The sequence below is a fragment of the Zea mays genome, chromosome 8, assembly GCF_902167145.1.
Source record: "Zea mays cultivar B73 chromosome 8, Zm-B73-REFERENCE-NAM-5.0, whole genome shotgun sequence".
Taxonomy (NCBI): Eukaryota; Viridiplantae; Streptophyta; class Magnoliopsida; order Poales; family Poaceae; genus Zea; species Zea mays.
Genome location: NC_050103.1, coordinates 163,927,660 through 163,943,745, shown reverse-complemented (window position 1 = coordinate 163,943,745; position 16,086 = coordinate 163,927,660). Strand labels below are relative to the sequence as shown.

Below are 16,086 nucleotides of genomic sequence, written 5' to 3'. Positions count from 1 at the left end.
AACAACTCACTTCAGAGCAAGAGAGTGTGCTTTTGTGGCAGGACCTTGTTTGGTTTTGATAATCGAGTGACACCTTAGGTAAATTAATCTATGTTTATATTGAAGTACACATGTGATTAGTCCATGGGTATACTAGTGTGAGTTACTTGAGTTTGTGCTGGTGAATTGGCTTGGTTATGCGTTAATATACTAAACGAGTGTGATGAAGGAGCTTATTGTATATGATACATGACATGGTGTCATGTGTCTAAGTGGAGAAGATCAAAAGATATGGTTTGGTCACGTAGGCCCATCTTGTCCCTCGATCCTGTTTCGATTTGGGGAATTTTTCTTCTAGGTTTTTCTTCTTCGATTTGATTCGGATCAGATTCTTTCTACTCATTTGCAAGATCTAATCGTAAAAACCCAAAGCTACTTAGGGATCTAGGGTTAGTGTTAGCGTTCTTAGGCTAACTAATATCATTGCAAGAGACATAATCACATAATCTACTCAAGATCAAACCATAAACCAATTAATGACCACTAGATTAAACTGACATAAACCATCGTTATACCTTTGGTCGGAGTAGATGCAATCAACGTTGACGACATCTTACTCGTGTGAAGGGCATGAGCACGTCCTTGGCTGTAGAGGAAGTAATCCAAGGGAGGTGATATTGTGGCCACAACGCAAATGGTGGACACCTGTCCTCGATCAGGTGGTCCATGGAACATTTTGTCCCCGAGCTGATCTCTGTTCCCTTTTAATATGGCGTGTGGTGAAGAGGGTCGCAACCATAATGGTTGTTGTGTCCCATCGGAACGATTAAATTTCGGATCTAGGTAGTAGATCAATAGATCATGACGGGCACGAAAAACTAGTTGGCTTTGCTGCAACAATAAAAACTCAATGTATCTTATGGTTCCAATTACAAACATTGACGTGAAAAGGAAAAGATGTGGTTGGCAGCTTTGAATATTATGCGTGTCTCATAGGGAAAGCCTGAACAACTCACTTCAGAGCAAGAGAGCGTGCTTTTGTGGCATGACCTTGTTTGGTTTTGATAATCGAGTGACAACTTAGGTAAATTAATCTATGTTTATATTGAAGTACACATGTGATTAGTCCATGGGTATACTAGTGTGAGTTACTTGAGTTTGTGCTGGTGAATTGGCTTGGTTATGCGTTAACATACTAAACGAGTGCGATGAAGGAGCTTATTGTATATGATACATGACATGGTGTCATGTGTCTAAGTGGAGAAGATCAAAAGATATGGTTTGGTCACGCATGCCCATCTTGTCCCTCGATCCTGTTTCGATTTGGGGAATTTTTCTTCTAGGTTTTTCTTCTTCGATTTGATTCGGATCAGATTCTTTCTACTCATTTGCAAGATCTAATCGTAAAAACCCAAAGCTACTTAGGGATCTAGGGTTAGTGTTAGCGTTCTTAGGCTAACTGATATCATTGCAAGGGACATAATCACATAATCTACTCAAGATCAAACCATAAACCAATTAATGACCACTAGATTAAACTGACATAAACCATCATTATACCTTTGGTCGGAGTAGATGCAATCAATGTTGACGACATCTTACTCGTGTGAAGGGCATGAGCACGTCCTTGGCTGTAGAGGAAGTAATCCAAGGGAGGTGATATCGTGGCCACAACGCAAATGGTGGACACCTGTCCTCGATCAGGTGGTCCATGGAACATTTTGTCCCCGAGCTGATCTATGTTCCCTTTTAATATGGCGCGTGGTGAAGAGGGCCGCAACCATAATGGTTGTTGTGTCCCATCGGAACGTTTAAATTTCGGATCTAGGTAGTAGATCAATAGATCATGACGGGCACAAAAAACTAGCTGGCTTTGCTGCAACAATAAAAACTCAATGTATCTTATGGTTCCAATTACAAACATTGACGTGAAAAGGAAAAGATGTGGTTGGCAGCTTTGAATATTATGCGTGTCTCATAGGGAAAGCCTGAACAACTCACTTCAGAGCAAGAGAGCGTGCTTTTGTGGCAGGACCTTGTTTGGTTTTGATAATCGAGTGACAACTTAGGTAAATTAATCTATGTTTATATTGAAGTACACATGTGATTAGTCCATGGGTATACTAGTGTGAGTTACTTGAGTTTGTGCTGGTGAATTGGCTTGGTTATGCGTTAACATACTAAACGAGTGCGATGAAGGAGCTTATTGTATATGATACATGACATGGTGTCATGTGTCTAAGTGGAGAAGATCAAAAGATATGGTTTGGTCACGCAGGCCCATCTTGTTCCTCGATCCTGTTTCGATTTGGGGAATTTTTCTTCTAGGTTTTTCTTCTTCGATTTGATTCGGATCAGATTCTTTCTACTCATTTGCAAGATCTAATCGTAAAAACCCAAAGCTACTTAGGGATCTAGGGTTAGTGTTAGCGTTCTTAGGCTAACTAATATCATTGCAAGAGACATAATCACATAATCTACTCAAGATCAAACCATAAACGAATTAATGACCACTAGATTAAACTGACATAAACCATCGTTATACCTTTGGTCGGAGTAGATGCAATCGATGTTGACGACATCTTACTCGTGTGAAGGGCATGAACACATCCTTGGTTGTAGAGGAAGTAATCCAAGGGAGGTGATATCGTGGCCACAACGCAAATGGTGGACACCTGTCCTCGATCAGGTGGTCCATGGAACAGTTTGTCCCCGAGCTGATCTCTGTTCCCTTTTAATATGGCGCGTGGTGAAGAGGGCCGCAACCATAATGGTTGTTGTGTCCCATCGGAACGTTTAAATTTCGGATCTAGGTAGTAGATCAATAGATCATGACAGGCACGAAAAACTAACCAGAGATCAACCCAACACTTTAATGTATCATGATTTTTTATGAGAATATAAATTTGTTTGCCTTAGATCATGACCACCTATATAATCATACAAAACACTGTTTTGAACGGTAAGTTTGAATATGGGTGTGGCGATAGATAAACTGATGGAGAGCAGCTTCCACTTCCACGTGCCAAAAGAACAGCTTAGCATCATTAGCATGTCCTATGCTCTGGTTAACAGTAACACCGTACCGTCCGTGTGGGCTGGGGAGAGGAGTGTGGGTACTGAATACTTTGGGAGCGCAGCGCAGGTCCGTGTGGCCTGTTTGTTTTGGCTTCTGGTAGCTTCTGGCCACCAAAAGCTGCTGCGGACTGCCAAACGCTCAGCTTTTCAGCCAGCTTCTATAAAATTTGTTGGGGGGCAAAAACCATCCAAAATCAACATAAACACATAATCAGTTGAGTCGTTGTAATAGTAGGAATTCGTCACTTTCTAGATCCTGAGCCCTATGAACAATTTTATCTTCCTCCACACGTAATCGTAATGATATTCAGATTCTCCCCACAGCCAGATTCTCCTCACAGCCAGATTTTCAGAAAAGCTGGTCAGAAAAAAGCTGAACCAAACAGGCCCTAGGACACACATAGGAATGGATCAAAAAACATAGCGCCGTACCCGTACGTACGTGCAGTCACAGTCAGCTGCTAGCTAGCTAGCTGCGCCGGCGGCGGCGTTGTCGGTCTTGACTCAACGACGTCCGCGGCTGGCGCCGTCGGCCAGCGGCTTGTTGCCGCCGGTCCCATCCGGCGGAGTCCGGCTGCCAGTGGCCGGCGGCGGCTTCTTCTTCGTCGTCGTCCTGCCCTTTGCCATCCCCGCTGCCACCTGGACGAGGGTTCTGGCTCCCGTCGACGTCGACGAGAGACGTGGCGCCGCATTTGGCTGCCGCCGTATCGTCGTCGTCGTCGAGATTGAAATCGAGAGGGAGCGCGCGGGATGGCTGCCGCCGGTGGCGCGACATGGTCTCGCCCGGCCGGCGCCTGATCGACTTCTCTTCCGCCGCCTTCGCTAGCTATAGCTTGGTAGTAGTCACCAACAACGACCTAGGGAGCTAGCGTACGTTCGAGGTACCTGTCCTGCAAGCAAATGTGTGGTAGTGGTCCACTACTAGTCCCTCGATCTAGCTGTGGTCTTGTGCTGGATCGGAGGACGACGACCATGGCGCGCGCGCAGTGGCAGCGCTCGTGACTGCGTGAGCGACGGACGGGTTTGGCCTCTTTATAGCTAAGATAAGACTAGAGGGGAAAAGAAGGCAGCCACCACATGGGAATATAGTGGGAGGCAGAGGCGTGCCTGTGCCTGCTCTTAATTTGAGCTCCTCCCCTGGCCCTGATAGGGCATGTGCATGCGCACAATAATCATTGGAGCTGCCTGAATGATTTGCATGCGCTCGTGTAAAACGTTCACGGTCCATGCCAGTCCAAGACCGTCGGCAAGAGATGAGGGCCATGCGCAGTACGTACATTTGTATACATATACATATTTTTTTGGATGATGCGATGCGTGTGCATATCTGGCTGCGCCGCTCCCTCGTCCATCGTCGTCGCGGTGTACAACGAATTTTCCGTGGGATGGGCTGAACTTATAATGGGCCTACTGGGCGGGCCGTATGAAATAGCACACAATTCACCCTGCTTTTCTCACCAGGAATGCATTTTCGCGGGAGCCATCGTCCTAACTTGGCAGACAGACACACAAACACAGGACAGGAGTTCGCCAACCCCAGCATGAGAGAAACCTATCCGGACAGCTCCTCCAGCCTATGGGCCGTTGGGCCTTCAGCCTCAGCGCCCCGGCCCCGTGGGCGGGCAAAACACTCCACAGTCCACACGGCTGCTGCTGCTGCCCTTGTTCCGTCGGACCTGGGGTAACTTTATAGCTATGATGTTCGCCCTTCCCAACCAATGTGCGAGCGTTAAGGATGTTAAGTAACACTAGTTAGGATTATGTGGCCAAATACCTACTTTGCTAGGAACTTGTACACCCCTCATAATATAGAGAAAAGAAAGATGCCAGTGGTCCAACTCTATACCATGTGTCTCGTGTGTTTGTTATGTCGTGCTTATGTGAAGGGAGACGAGTCTTCTACAGCTTCTCACGCCTAATCTGTTGACGGGAGAGAAGAGAGCGGATCTGGTGATCCGTGGTAACGTAGTTCTCAACAAATGACACATTGAGCACACCGTTGTCATCTCCTCAGCTAAACATTGAGGGGGATTTTTTTTTAAGAAAGGCTGAGATTCCCTTACGCTCCCTTTGGCAGGGCTCGTCCAACAGCTTCTTGAAAAATTCTATAAAAGAGTAAGCTCTTTGATAGGCTCTTCATATAAAAGAGGGAAGAACTCCAAAAAAAACATGAGCCAAAAAAAGGGACTTCTATGGCTCCTCTCTCATTTTTTTTTTCTCTTGGTTGGCGCTATATTGTAGAAGAAGCTGCGAGAGCTATATTTCCAATCAAACAGCATGCTCTTTCTAGAGCTATTTCTGAAAATAAGGGAAGAGTTATTTTCTTAGAAGAGCCAAAGCCAAGGTTGGAGCTTGTAGAAGAAGAGGGCGCCTCACAAATGGAGCCTTAATCTCATGTCTCGAATTAAAAAAACATTCCTTAGAAGGAAAACCTGGGCCCATTAAGGGCAGTGAATGCTTTTGAAAAGGAACACTTATCTAGAGTTACAAGTATTCAGCTGGTAATGGGAAGTCTCCGGTTAACCCTAGGTGTTTTTTCCCCTATAATCTCATAGAAAAGAGTAAGGGGGTGTTTGGTTAGAGAGACTAAAGATTAGTCTCTAGTTTTTAGTCACATTTAGTCTTTTTTTTGCCAAACACTAGGACTAAAATATGGACTAAAATGATTTAGTCTTTTGTCCTTCACATATGTACTAAAAGAGACTAAACCATATTAATTCCACATTTACCCCTCATTTAGTTCAATTGTACTAATATCATTAGAATGTTAAAGGTCATTTTAGTCTTATTATGAGTTATTTAGTATATTCTTACTATTTTTAGCCCGTAGAACCAAATATGTTAGGGACTAAACTTTAGTGCTTAGACTAAAGAAATCAAATATGGCCTAAAAGTACCTTCTTTCTACTAGGGGCCATACAGCTACTACCATAGTACCATAACCCTGGAATGCTGATCCTGAAAACTCTTCTTCAGTGTCTCGAGTGAAATATTTTGTATGCCTGCGTCCGCGTGGGCCAACACGTTACGTCAAACAGCATGCCGTGCCGGCAAGCAACAGTATCCCATGCATGGTTCCGTCACCTCCGCCGACAAGCTAGCGCACGGCGCAATGGCGCATCATGCATGCCGCGAGGTCCCAGATCCTGGTGCACGTACGTTGCGGAGCCGCTTGTCCACGGAGGAGCGGTCACGGAAGGGAGCCGCCGCTAGCGGCGACGGCGAGCGGCCCATCCGCACCACCCTGTTGGCCGTACGTCGCACAGCCGAGCTCCGGCCGGCCGCGGGCGGCAAAAGGCGACGCCGCGCGCTGGTGACTGACGGGACCTGTGCCCTGTACGGCGCGCTGCCGAGCACACATCTCCATCGTGTAAAAATAAAAGAAAAGCGCCTTATCCCTACGGCCTAGCTAGGGTTTCCATGACCGTCCCCCTAGTTAGCTAGATCAAGGTAGGTAGCAGGCCTGCCTGCCAGCAAGATCAAGGACGGTTCGAATGGATGGCACGTACGTTATCTCCAGTACCCATGGTGAAGCACCTCATGATCTCCGTCTTTTGCTCCCGGGAGAAATATCTAGTCCTATGTTGTCGACACAAGCAGCTCCATCATCTTTCGTCGTCTGTGGATTCACGGGCCAAGCTGCCAAAAGCGAGCAGCTCGCGTTCGCGTCGTTCATGGATGTTATTTCACGCGGTGGGAGTAACACTAGTACAAAAAGCTCAAAGCATGTGGGGACGATATATTTTTACTGGCGGATTCGGTTATCCACCGACTGTGTTATTTATATTGGCGGTTCCTTAAGAAAACCGCCACTAGAAATCGTATTTCTACTGGCGGTTCCTTAAGAAAACCGTCAGTAGAAATCAATGATTTGTAGTGGCGGTTTTCTTAAGGAACCGCCACTAGAAATACGATTTCTAGTGGCGGTTTTCTCAAGGAACCGCCACTAGAAATCATTTTTATCCTTAATTTTTCGAGTTTTTCAAACGGCCTCGTATGACAAAACCACCAAAATAAAAGTTGTAGATCTCTAAAAGTTATGAAACTTTGTAGTTGACAACTTTTTTATTTGAACTCATTTCGGTTCTCAAAAATTGAATCTAAGTATGTCAAATTTAAAATTCAAATTTTGCAAACTACCTCGGATGAAAAAAGTGTCAAAATAAAAGTTGTAGAACTTCAAAAGTTATTTATCTTTGTAATTGACAACTTTTTTATTTGAATTCGTTTAGGGTCTCAAATAAGCAATTTACACTCAAATGGTTGTAATATGTGGAGAAAACAACTACAAACTAGACACAAGACATGTCATAGACGGAGTGGTAGGGGAGGGTACGCGCGAGGGTGAGGTCGACGGTTCGAATACTAACAACCGCGTAGCGCGACTTCGACGGATCCGTCGGGCGGGTGGGGTGGGCTGAGGCCCCCTAATAAAAATAAATTTTTTAACTATTTTTAAAATATGTTTTATGTTTCCTGGAAACGATTTGCACTGGCGGTTTTATTACGTCGACCGCCAGTGAAAATCGATTTTCACTGGCGGTTTTATTACGCCGACCGCCAGTGAAAATCGATTTTCACTGGCGGTCCTCAGTTACCCGCCTGTAAAAATGATGATTTTATTGACCCCTAGCACTGGCGGTTACGAAAAACGCCACTATAAATAGGTTTACAACCGCCACTATAGAACTTCTCTGTACTAGTGTAAGCATCCGGAACCTGAAACTTCCTTACTATCTAATGTCGTGCTCTAAACTTTTGAACTTAGACGTACTACTGACCATCGAAATGCGTGCAAATTTAACATCTTTTCATGACAACCTATCTAGCTAGTGTACTTTTCTAAGGTTTCCTCACCTTACTGAAAAAAAAATATCTCATGCTAGTAGGAAGCTGTGCACAACATATATTGTTGGGGCTCCCTAACTAATAACCTAACCAAAATTCTCTGGATTCTAGTTCTACGAACCTAGCCAAACAATTTCATGACGTAATTCTAATGTCGCAGAGAACATTTTAGGAAGAATTTAGCATTCATCCAAACACAGCACCAACGACATGGCATATAGAATACAGAGCGGCGCTAGCTGCCATATTTTCTTGGCAGTCACATATACTGGTTAAGAACCCGGCTGCAATATAATGGAACACGCTGCTGCTCTGCGCCCTTGTAAAGCGAAAAAAAAACCGACATCTTTACCTTTTTATCCTGTCATGATCGTTTGATCATCGCCGCTGCTTTTTCGTTCTGCAAATTGTACCGTTCCGTCCACTCGTCTGTGAGGGGCACGGGGCACGGACAATTCCCGCATGAACAGCAAAAGCTACGCAACACGCGAGCGAAAAGGGAACACGCATGCCGCAATAAAGCAGATATATATATATATATTTCTAACAGAAAACAAAACTCCTGCATATTCACAGCTAGACAAAGTCCAGTAAACTGCAAGCAAAGTGTATACAATGATGCGAACAAAAAGAAAAGGTAGCGCACGTATAGAGGGAGGCACTCCACCAGGCGGAGCACAGGGATTTGTCAGTCATTTGTGTATGGACATAGCATGACAATTCTCTTACAGATTTGTAACAGATGGGCTAGCCCTAACTAAGCACAGGTACGGCTACAGATGTTTTCTTTAATCAAACACTAGACCACTGCTACTGTAAGCCGACCTATGCAATTGCAACAGATGGTTTCGGACTCATATTTCATGGACAATGTCAGCTTTGGAAGTACCTGTGTATAATTTTTTTTTCAAACTTTAATCGGCATGGGAGCTGTAAACAGAACCTTTAACATGTCCAAGAAAAGCTGCTGATTTTGTACGGTGGATTCAGGTCACTGTAATGGAGCAGGAAAGAAAACACACACGCACACCACACATGGAGACACAATGTGCAATGTTTCAATCACTTGGCTACTCCTGACACAGACAAAGTAGGATGGGTATAAAATAATTCAGAAACATTGTGTTTACAGACTTGGTTTCTAGATGACGAGATAATTCCTTTGGATGTAGGCAGCAGATTCCACACATTGAACTATATGACACAACAGACAGGCTTGTCTGCACTCAGTAATGCCCTAACAAGGGACCAAGAGAATAAAATCCCAAAAAAATGTTTTAGTTTTTTGACGGAACTCCCATTATGGACAAGAAATATTATAGGGTAATTTTATACTGATATGACGTTGAGTAAGGCATGCAAACAAACATGATACTGGCAAAAACAAATGAGTGGTGCACACTCAATGGCGATAAACAAAAAAAACCAGTCACTTTGGTTCACCAATGAGAACAAGCTTTGGCAATACTCCTTCAGTCACAAAATATAATCCGTTTTAAGTTAAACCATCAACTTATGAATTTATGTTCGTTGTCATTAATTCAAATGTGGACAAAAAAAAAGAGCTAGAAAGAATTACATTTTGGAAAAGCGCACGTACAAAACAACCATGTCTTCAACTTCTTTTAGAACGAATATACAATAACCACCAATAAGAAACAAAGTATCAACATTGTCAACAAAACCTTTTACCGACACTTTAGACATGCATTCGAATCAAATCAACTAAATCGTCAATCACCGAAAGAGTACAAAATGCAACTACACAGCCAAAAAAAGAACACGGATTTTGAACATGATCAGTCCTCATTATGTTGATGTTAGTATACACAGACCGTTTATGTACTTAACCTGGCCAATTTTTTAGCTGGGCAACCGAAACATTAGGATGGTCATTCTCTCAACAAACATATGAAGGATAGTTACTATGCTTCAAACATAAAGGAAAGGACAGTTATCTTAATTCGTAATTGTCCAGGATTCTCTTTCAGGCAATGCCCTAAAAGGAGAAGATCAAGGGACCTCTATCTATTATCTAATTCACCCGTGCCAAAGTCATTAATGAGTGAATGGCCAAGTCATGAGTCCAATCCCTTTGACAAATCAGATCTCGAATTCGATATCATGTTCTATATATATGTAAATAACATAGAATTGAAATCTGAATTAATGATTGAGCGAGAAAAAAAAAATGAGCAAGGAAAGACAAAATATGACTGCAAAGTCAATAGCCAAACTGTTTCCCTCTTATAATTAGCCTACACAATACGAATCAGATATGTATTAGAAAGATGTCTCGGTGCTTAAATACCTTTTGCTTATGTACGGGGTTATGATTTAGAATTTTCAAACAGAAGAAACTTGAGTTCAGTCCAAATGATGACTACATATTTCCAGATAGTGGGGAAAAAAAGACCGGACACATACAAACAGGATAGTTTAAGTGGGTTTCGTAGGCAACTGAAAGTTGATCCAGTCAATTGGTTTGGCATAATAACAGAAGACAGAACAGAAGACAGCAAACAGACATTCATGTTCTAGCCGCATCTAATTTATTGTACAGGAAAGAGACCCATCAGAAACTGCAAACTGCCAACAAGAAAACTTGTGCATGTGATAAATATGCCGATCGCAGTTACGTCCACAGTGTATGAAAAGCAAAACGAAAATCGCCGGTCGGACTGTCCAAGTAGCACACGTTTCTTCGTGACCAAACGCAAAGAACCTGCCCTTGCTTAGTTGTGTTTCAGGACAGCTAGAATAAGGAACAAAATGCCAACACAACAGTAATCACAAATTAAGAAAATTACATTACTATTCTCCGGTATAATACTACAATTGGTAAACTCAGGAAACCCCTTCAAAGTAAAGTGTGTTCTTTGTAGTAACAGAAGTAGGCAATGCAACGACAAAAAAACAAAGGGGAGCACAATCTGGAACAGTAGGGATGCAAACAAGTCTGCAGCCTGAAAGAAAGCTCTACCACAATTCGCGGCGTCCATGATGCACGCATAATGTCTAGTACCCAATAAAGAAGCAATGTGAATAGTAGACGTGCTCCCGGAGGGTTGACGGCAGTGGACAAGGCGATATGGACCAGTGACATGATCACACGTACATGAGATAATAGCAGCTTTGATGATGACAAGAAAGGACAACAGCACCAAAATCCCGAACTTGAAAAAGTTCACGGGAGGGGAGATGCAATGCAACAACAGCCATGTGCAGTGAACTCCAAACTTATTACAGAGGTCTACTACTCCTACGAGCAGCCTCAACCATGCATAGGCTGTAATGTTTTTTTTTCTTTTACTCCATGGAAACGCAGAGCAAAGCTGTCGCTGTAAAAACATGTGGAGTGCTGCCGCTGCCGCTGCGATGGAAGACAGCGAACCAAATCGAACAGCCCGTCCACCCCAACAAAAAAAAGCACAGGCTCTCTCAGTGCATGCATGGCAATGGCAATGCTTTTACCGTGGAGGACAACTTTCTTTCGTTTCACATCTTGTCAACCACGAGGAGATCCGGCACAAGGAATAAATATGGGGGCTTCGCACAGAAGATAAAGAGAAGAGGGGAGCAGCAAGCTGCGCGCCATGATCTTCATCTTCTTCCTCTTCTAGTACGTCAGGAAGCAGCCGGCGGTGAACCAGGCGCGCGGCTGTAAACGTAGTAGGATAAGGATCGAAGTAACACACACATGCGCGATCGGCATGGCTTATAATATCCTAATAGCCTAGCCGGATGATTATCCCATCACATGCATGCACTACACATTGGCCTCCGGCCTCCCCTCCAGAATACAAGTCCCAATGCGCCCAGCAATAGAAGATGCTCCTCCTCCGCCGTCCAGACGGCGGCAAGAATCCATATGCCTTCCACACCTAACCTACCCATAGAAAACGAGGAGACGCCGAACGAAGGGAACTGTGCAGCGGAAAACGAGTGGAGCTCATGCTCACAGCAAAAGCCAAATTAGGCACGCAAAAGGGCAGGGCGGGCCAATCAGATGGAGGAGGAGTCAAACATTGCAGCTCCGGATGCTGAACATGTATCAATCACGAGGCAGGAGGAGGAGGTGACCCGCATGGCGAGAACACCGCATCCCCAAATGTGGAAACGGAACGACAGGCATTGGGAACCAGCTAGCAGGCGATATCTTATGCACAATGGTAAAAAATTTAATCTTTGCACTACCGAGAGTATCTTCTTCCCAATTCCTACTAACAATTATTCTCCTCTCTACGTACGTACCCAACTAGTGTGATAGGGGGGAAAAGAACTAGCAGTGCAGTACTTGCTATAGCAGTAGAACAACTGGAAGAAGAAGAAAAAACAACTCATCGATGTTATTATACACCAACGAATGGCTAAATAACACAGTAGGACGATGGAATGAAGGAGGTAGAACAGAATAACACCATGCATTGATGCCCTGCTATCTATGGCGCCGGGTGAGTGACAAGGCTGAGAAAATTGAACTCTGCTACTATAGCGTGGAAAATGAAGAGCAACAAGGAATGGAAATTAACGGGCCGGGACTCTTCCGGTGTACAAGGAAGGAACGTACTCCATCAGTTCATGGTGTTACCGTAGCTCGACGACCCGCCGAGAATGTGCGGATGATGTCCTCCGCCACCGCCACCGTACAGCCCCGTGGGAGGAGCCATCGACATCGAGGTGCCGGTGCCGGCGCCGGAACCAGACGCCGCTCCGAGATGGAGCTCGGAGATGTTGGGCACCCCGCCGGCCGTGCAGTCGTCGTTGCTGGTGGCCGCGTGGCGCCCGTCGTCGGGGCCCTGGTCGTACAGGAACCCCTTGAAGAGGTGGCCGTTGATGGTGACCGTCGCCTGGTACGCGTACTCGTCCTCGCCGTCCTCGATGGACGTCACGCGCACGCACTTGAACACCGCCGGCGCGCGCACCTGCCTCGGGAGGCTGTCCCTGAACGACGCGTCTGCAGCGCGACGAGACACGGTTTGGGTGGGAAGGATCCGACCGTGGACGGCGTGATGCTGCTCGGTAAATGGCGGGTAGGACGTACCTTGGTGGCTGGACGTGGTGTCGAAGCTTCGGGGCGTCGTGGCGTTGGAGGTGGACGTGTGCGAGGTGGTGGTCTGCGACGAGAGGAGGCGGGGCTTCTTGGACGCGGACGCGGACGCGGACGCGGCGACGGCCGCCGCGGAGGCGGTGGCGGGGGAGGACGAGGCGGAGCCGGAGGCGGCGAGCTGCTGGCGCTCGCGGCGGCGGGCGGCGGGGACCCAGGTGCTCTTGACGTGCGTGTTGCAGTCGAAGCCGCGGCTCTTGCAGCAGGTGCGGCACCGGTTGTGGCCGCAGTCCTTCTTCGCTTGGTTGCCGCAGTCCTGGCACGTGGTGGCGCCGGAGCCTGAGGAGCCGGCGCCGGCGTCCAGCATCGGGAGGGGCTTCTTGAGGTAGGCGAAGGGGCTGGCGCTAGGGTTAGGGTTAGCGCCCGCTGCAGCAGCCGGCGACGACGGCGGCGGAGGCTGCTGCTGCCAGAACTGGATGGCGCTGGCGGAGGCCGACTTGTCCGGATCAAGCACGCAGGGGCCGCCGGAGAGCAGCGGGAAGATGGGGTCGCCGGAGGCCGCCGCAGCCGCGGCGGCGGCGGCGGCGGCCTCGTGGTGGTGGTGGTGGTGGTGCGTGTGGTGGAAGGAGGCGGCGGGCGCGACGACGACCATCCCCACGTCGGCCATCCCGTAGTTCATGGCGGCCGCCTGGCGCATGGCGGCGGAGGCGGAGGACGCCGGGCCCCAGAGGCCCGCGCCCAGCGAGGCGCCGGAGGCGGCCGCGGCCGCGGCGGCCGCCGCGCTGGCATTGAAGCCGAGGGAGAGGTCGTCCCCGCGCGCCGCGGCGGCGGAGGAGGCGACCCAGTCCGCGAAGGCGCCGGTGTCGGATGGGAAGCGCCGTCCCGAAGCCACACTTATAGGGCCGGGGATGGAATCCGTCCGCGGAGGCAGCAGCGGAGAGAGAGTGGGGAGCTGCTTCGCTGCGGTCGGAGCAGCCGCAAAGATTTAAAATTTCGCTGCTTGCGCCGCTGTAGATTTCGTTACGGCAGCAGCGGCAGGCAGCGGCCGGCAGCAGGTAGGAGTGAAAAGGAGGCTACGCTACGCGCAGTGGATCCGGTCCGAATAAAAATCTCCTCCTCCTCTTCCTCCTGCGGCACCTCCCAGCTGAGCTGAGCTGAACTTGCTGCTGGTTCTCCGCCCACGCCAAGAGGGTATTGGAGTATCTTCTCTGAGTTGCGCAGCTAGTGCAGTAGAGCGTCCTGTCTCTCTCTCTATCTACCCCCCTAATCACTGGCTTCCTCTCTCCCCTACCCTATATACCTGGTCCTGTTCCTATCATCATCATGATCATCATCAATATCTACTCTCAGCCTTCAGTGGGGAACTCTAACACCCCCTTTTCGCTCGTCTTTTTCCTCCCCTTACCTCGCTTCCTGCCCTGCTGCTGCTGCTAGTCTAGCGATTTTTATTGCGATTTCTTCAGCCTAGGACAGTGACATGGAAGAGAGAGAGGAGAGGAAGAAGAAAAGGGATGGTAGAGAGAGACTAGTAGAGCGAGAAAGCTTCTCGCGTCTCTCTCCTCTGGAACTGGAGGAAGGAGGAAGGTTGCAAGAGAGAGAGAAAGGATAGGATAGGAAAAGAAGAGAAAAGAAAGGGGTGGGTGGGGTGGTTTTATGAATATAAGTGGGCGGAGTGGGGACACTGAAATTCCTCTGTGAGATCTTCTCGATCACTCCCTATCTATCTTTGGCGGTGGGATTTCCAATTGGCTTCCTCTTCCCCCGCTTGTCTTGTTGCCCCCGTCCCTGCCGCTGCCGCCTGCCCTGCAGCCTGCAGCAGCTCGCACCACTGCTGACCCCCTGCGCACCACTGACGAGCTTCTTCTGCTGCTGCTGATGGCTTCTGCTCCTGCCGATCCTGCAGCCGCGTTGAAGGCGTGAGCGCTCTTCAGCGGGAGGGGTCAGGGTCAGGGATCTATCTAGCTAGCTAGCCTGCTGCCTACCCCTCCTGCCAACATTGGAATCGATGTATCCCACGCATCCACACACACTCACACATTTGCCAACGGTCAGACATCCACTGTGGTCAGTAGTATACTCTCCTCCGTTGCCCGCGAACGCCTTCCTTTTTGTTTTTTTCTACTCGCCAAGCACAAGCATGCTTCCTTTCTGCAGCCTCAAATATATATTTTTTCCCGATCATACAAATATCCTCTTTACAGCTGCAAGCTGCTTCGATCGTCGTCGTGCCATTACTACACTAACCCGCACCCCGCAGGATCCTCTCTGCCGCAACGTTCCGCAGCCAAACGCCCGACGCGTGGATCTGAAATTGGCTCCACTCGGCAGCGGCGGCCAACGGCGGAGCAACCGCTCACTCACACTATTGTGATGAGTATTGTGGCGGCATCCATGTCATACGCTTCAGAAAGCATCTGACGGTGACCAGCTCGGAACAGTCTAATTCGTTTCGAAAGTAAATTATTGTTCTGCCAATTGTTATGTACGGGAAAAAAATGTCCAAAATGATCTGTGCAGGATACGCAGATAGCATGTTGTTCTACCCTAATTCAGCTTAATACATAATAATAATAATACTATCTGGCTTGCAAAACAAAAAACAATTCTATCATATCTACCATGTTGTTTTACCCTAATCCAACTGAATACATATATGAATCACTTTTTCTTCTTTTGGCTCAACTAACACTGTGGACGGAACATATATATATCATTTCATTCTTTTTTGCATTCACTAGCATTGGGTGTGCTCTTCTCATATGTCCAAACTGGGTCGTACATGCAGCAATGGGAAACAATCCGCGTGATTGGATACCTAGCCACGTGCGTCCAGGCCCTCCACGTTCCGTTTACCACACTTAACCGATGATTGGTGGGTTGTATGTATGGAGAAGAGCTTGCATGCACCGATGCAACTTAGTGGCTTTTTGTTGTGTCAGTTTGTACGCGTGGAGATACGGAGAGAGAGGATCCCTGCGCATCCAGGCCGCCGCGAGCCTTGCGCCCACGAGCTGGACGTCCAATCACGCTGAATGCGACTTCTTAGATCCCATCGTCATCTAATCTTTGTTATCTACCATTCGTATAGTAGTGAGACTTAAATTCATATGTTAGATGGTATGGCCTATAATTCT

The 16,086-nt window shown here is 47.4% G+C and overlaps 1 protein-coding gene across 1 annotated transcript; it reads right to left on the bottom strand.

The window, feature by feature from the left end:
• Positions 1-12,227: 12,227 nt before the first annotated feature.
• LOC100857065 (protein LATERAL ROOT PRIMORDIUM 1) lies at positions 12,228-15,547 on the bottom strand. The gene is made up of 2 exons (XM_008658638.4): positions 12,950-15,547; positions 12,228-12,862 (listed from the first exon to the last, which is right to left on the bottom strand). Exons 1-2 carry the CDS (start codon positions 13,647-13,649, stop codon positions 12,480-12,482), a joined length of 1,083 nt encoding a protein of 360 aa, XP_008656860.1. The 5' UTR covers positions 13,650-15,547; the 3' UTR covers positions 12,228-12,479.
• Positions 15,548-16,086: the final 539 nt, after the last annotated feature.

What these genes read in the sequence shown, in the direction of transcription:
- LOC100857065 (XM_008658638.4), bottom strand. Translation starts at nt 13,649, where the DNA reads ATGCGCCAGGCGGCCGCCATGAACTACGGGATGGCCGACGTGGGGATG. An exon ending in CACCACGTCCAGCCACCAAG is followed by an intron (nt 12,863 to 12,949) that starts GTACGTCCTACC and finishes GTCGCGCTGCAG; the next exon opens with ACGCGTCGTTCAGGGACAGC.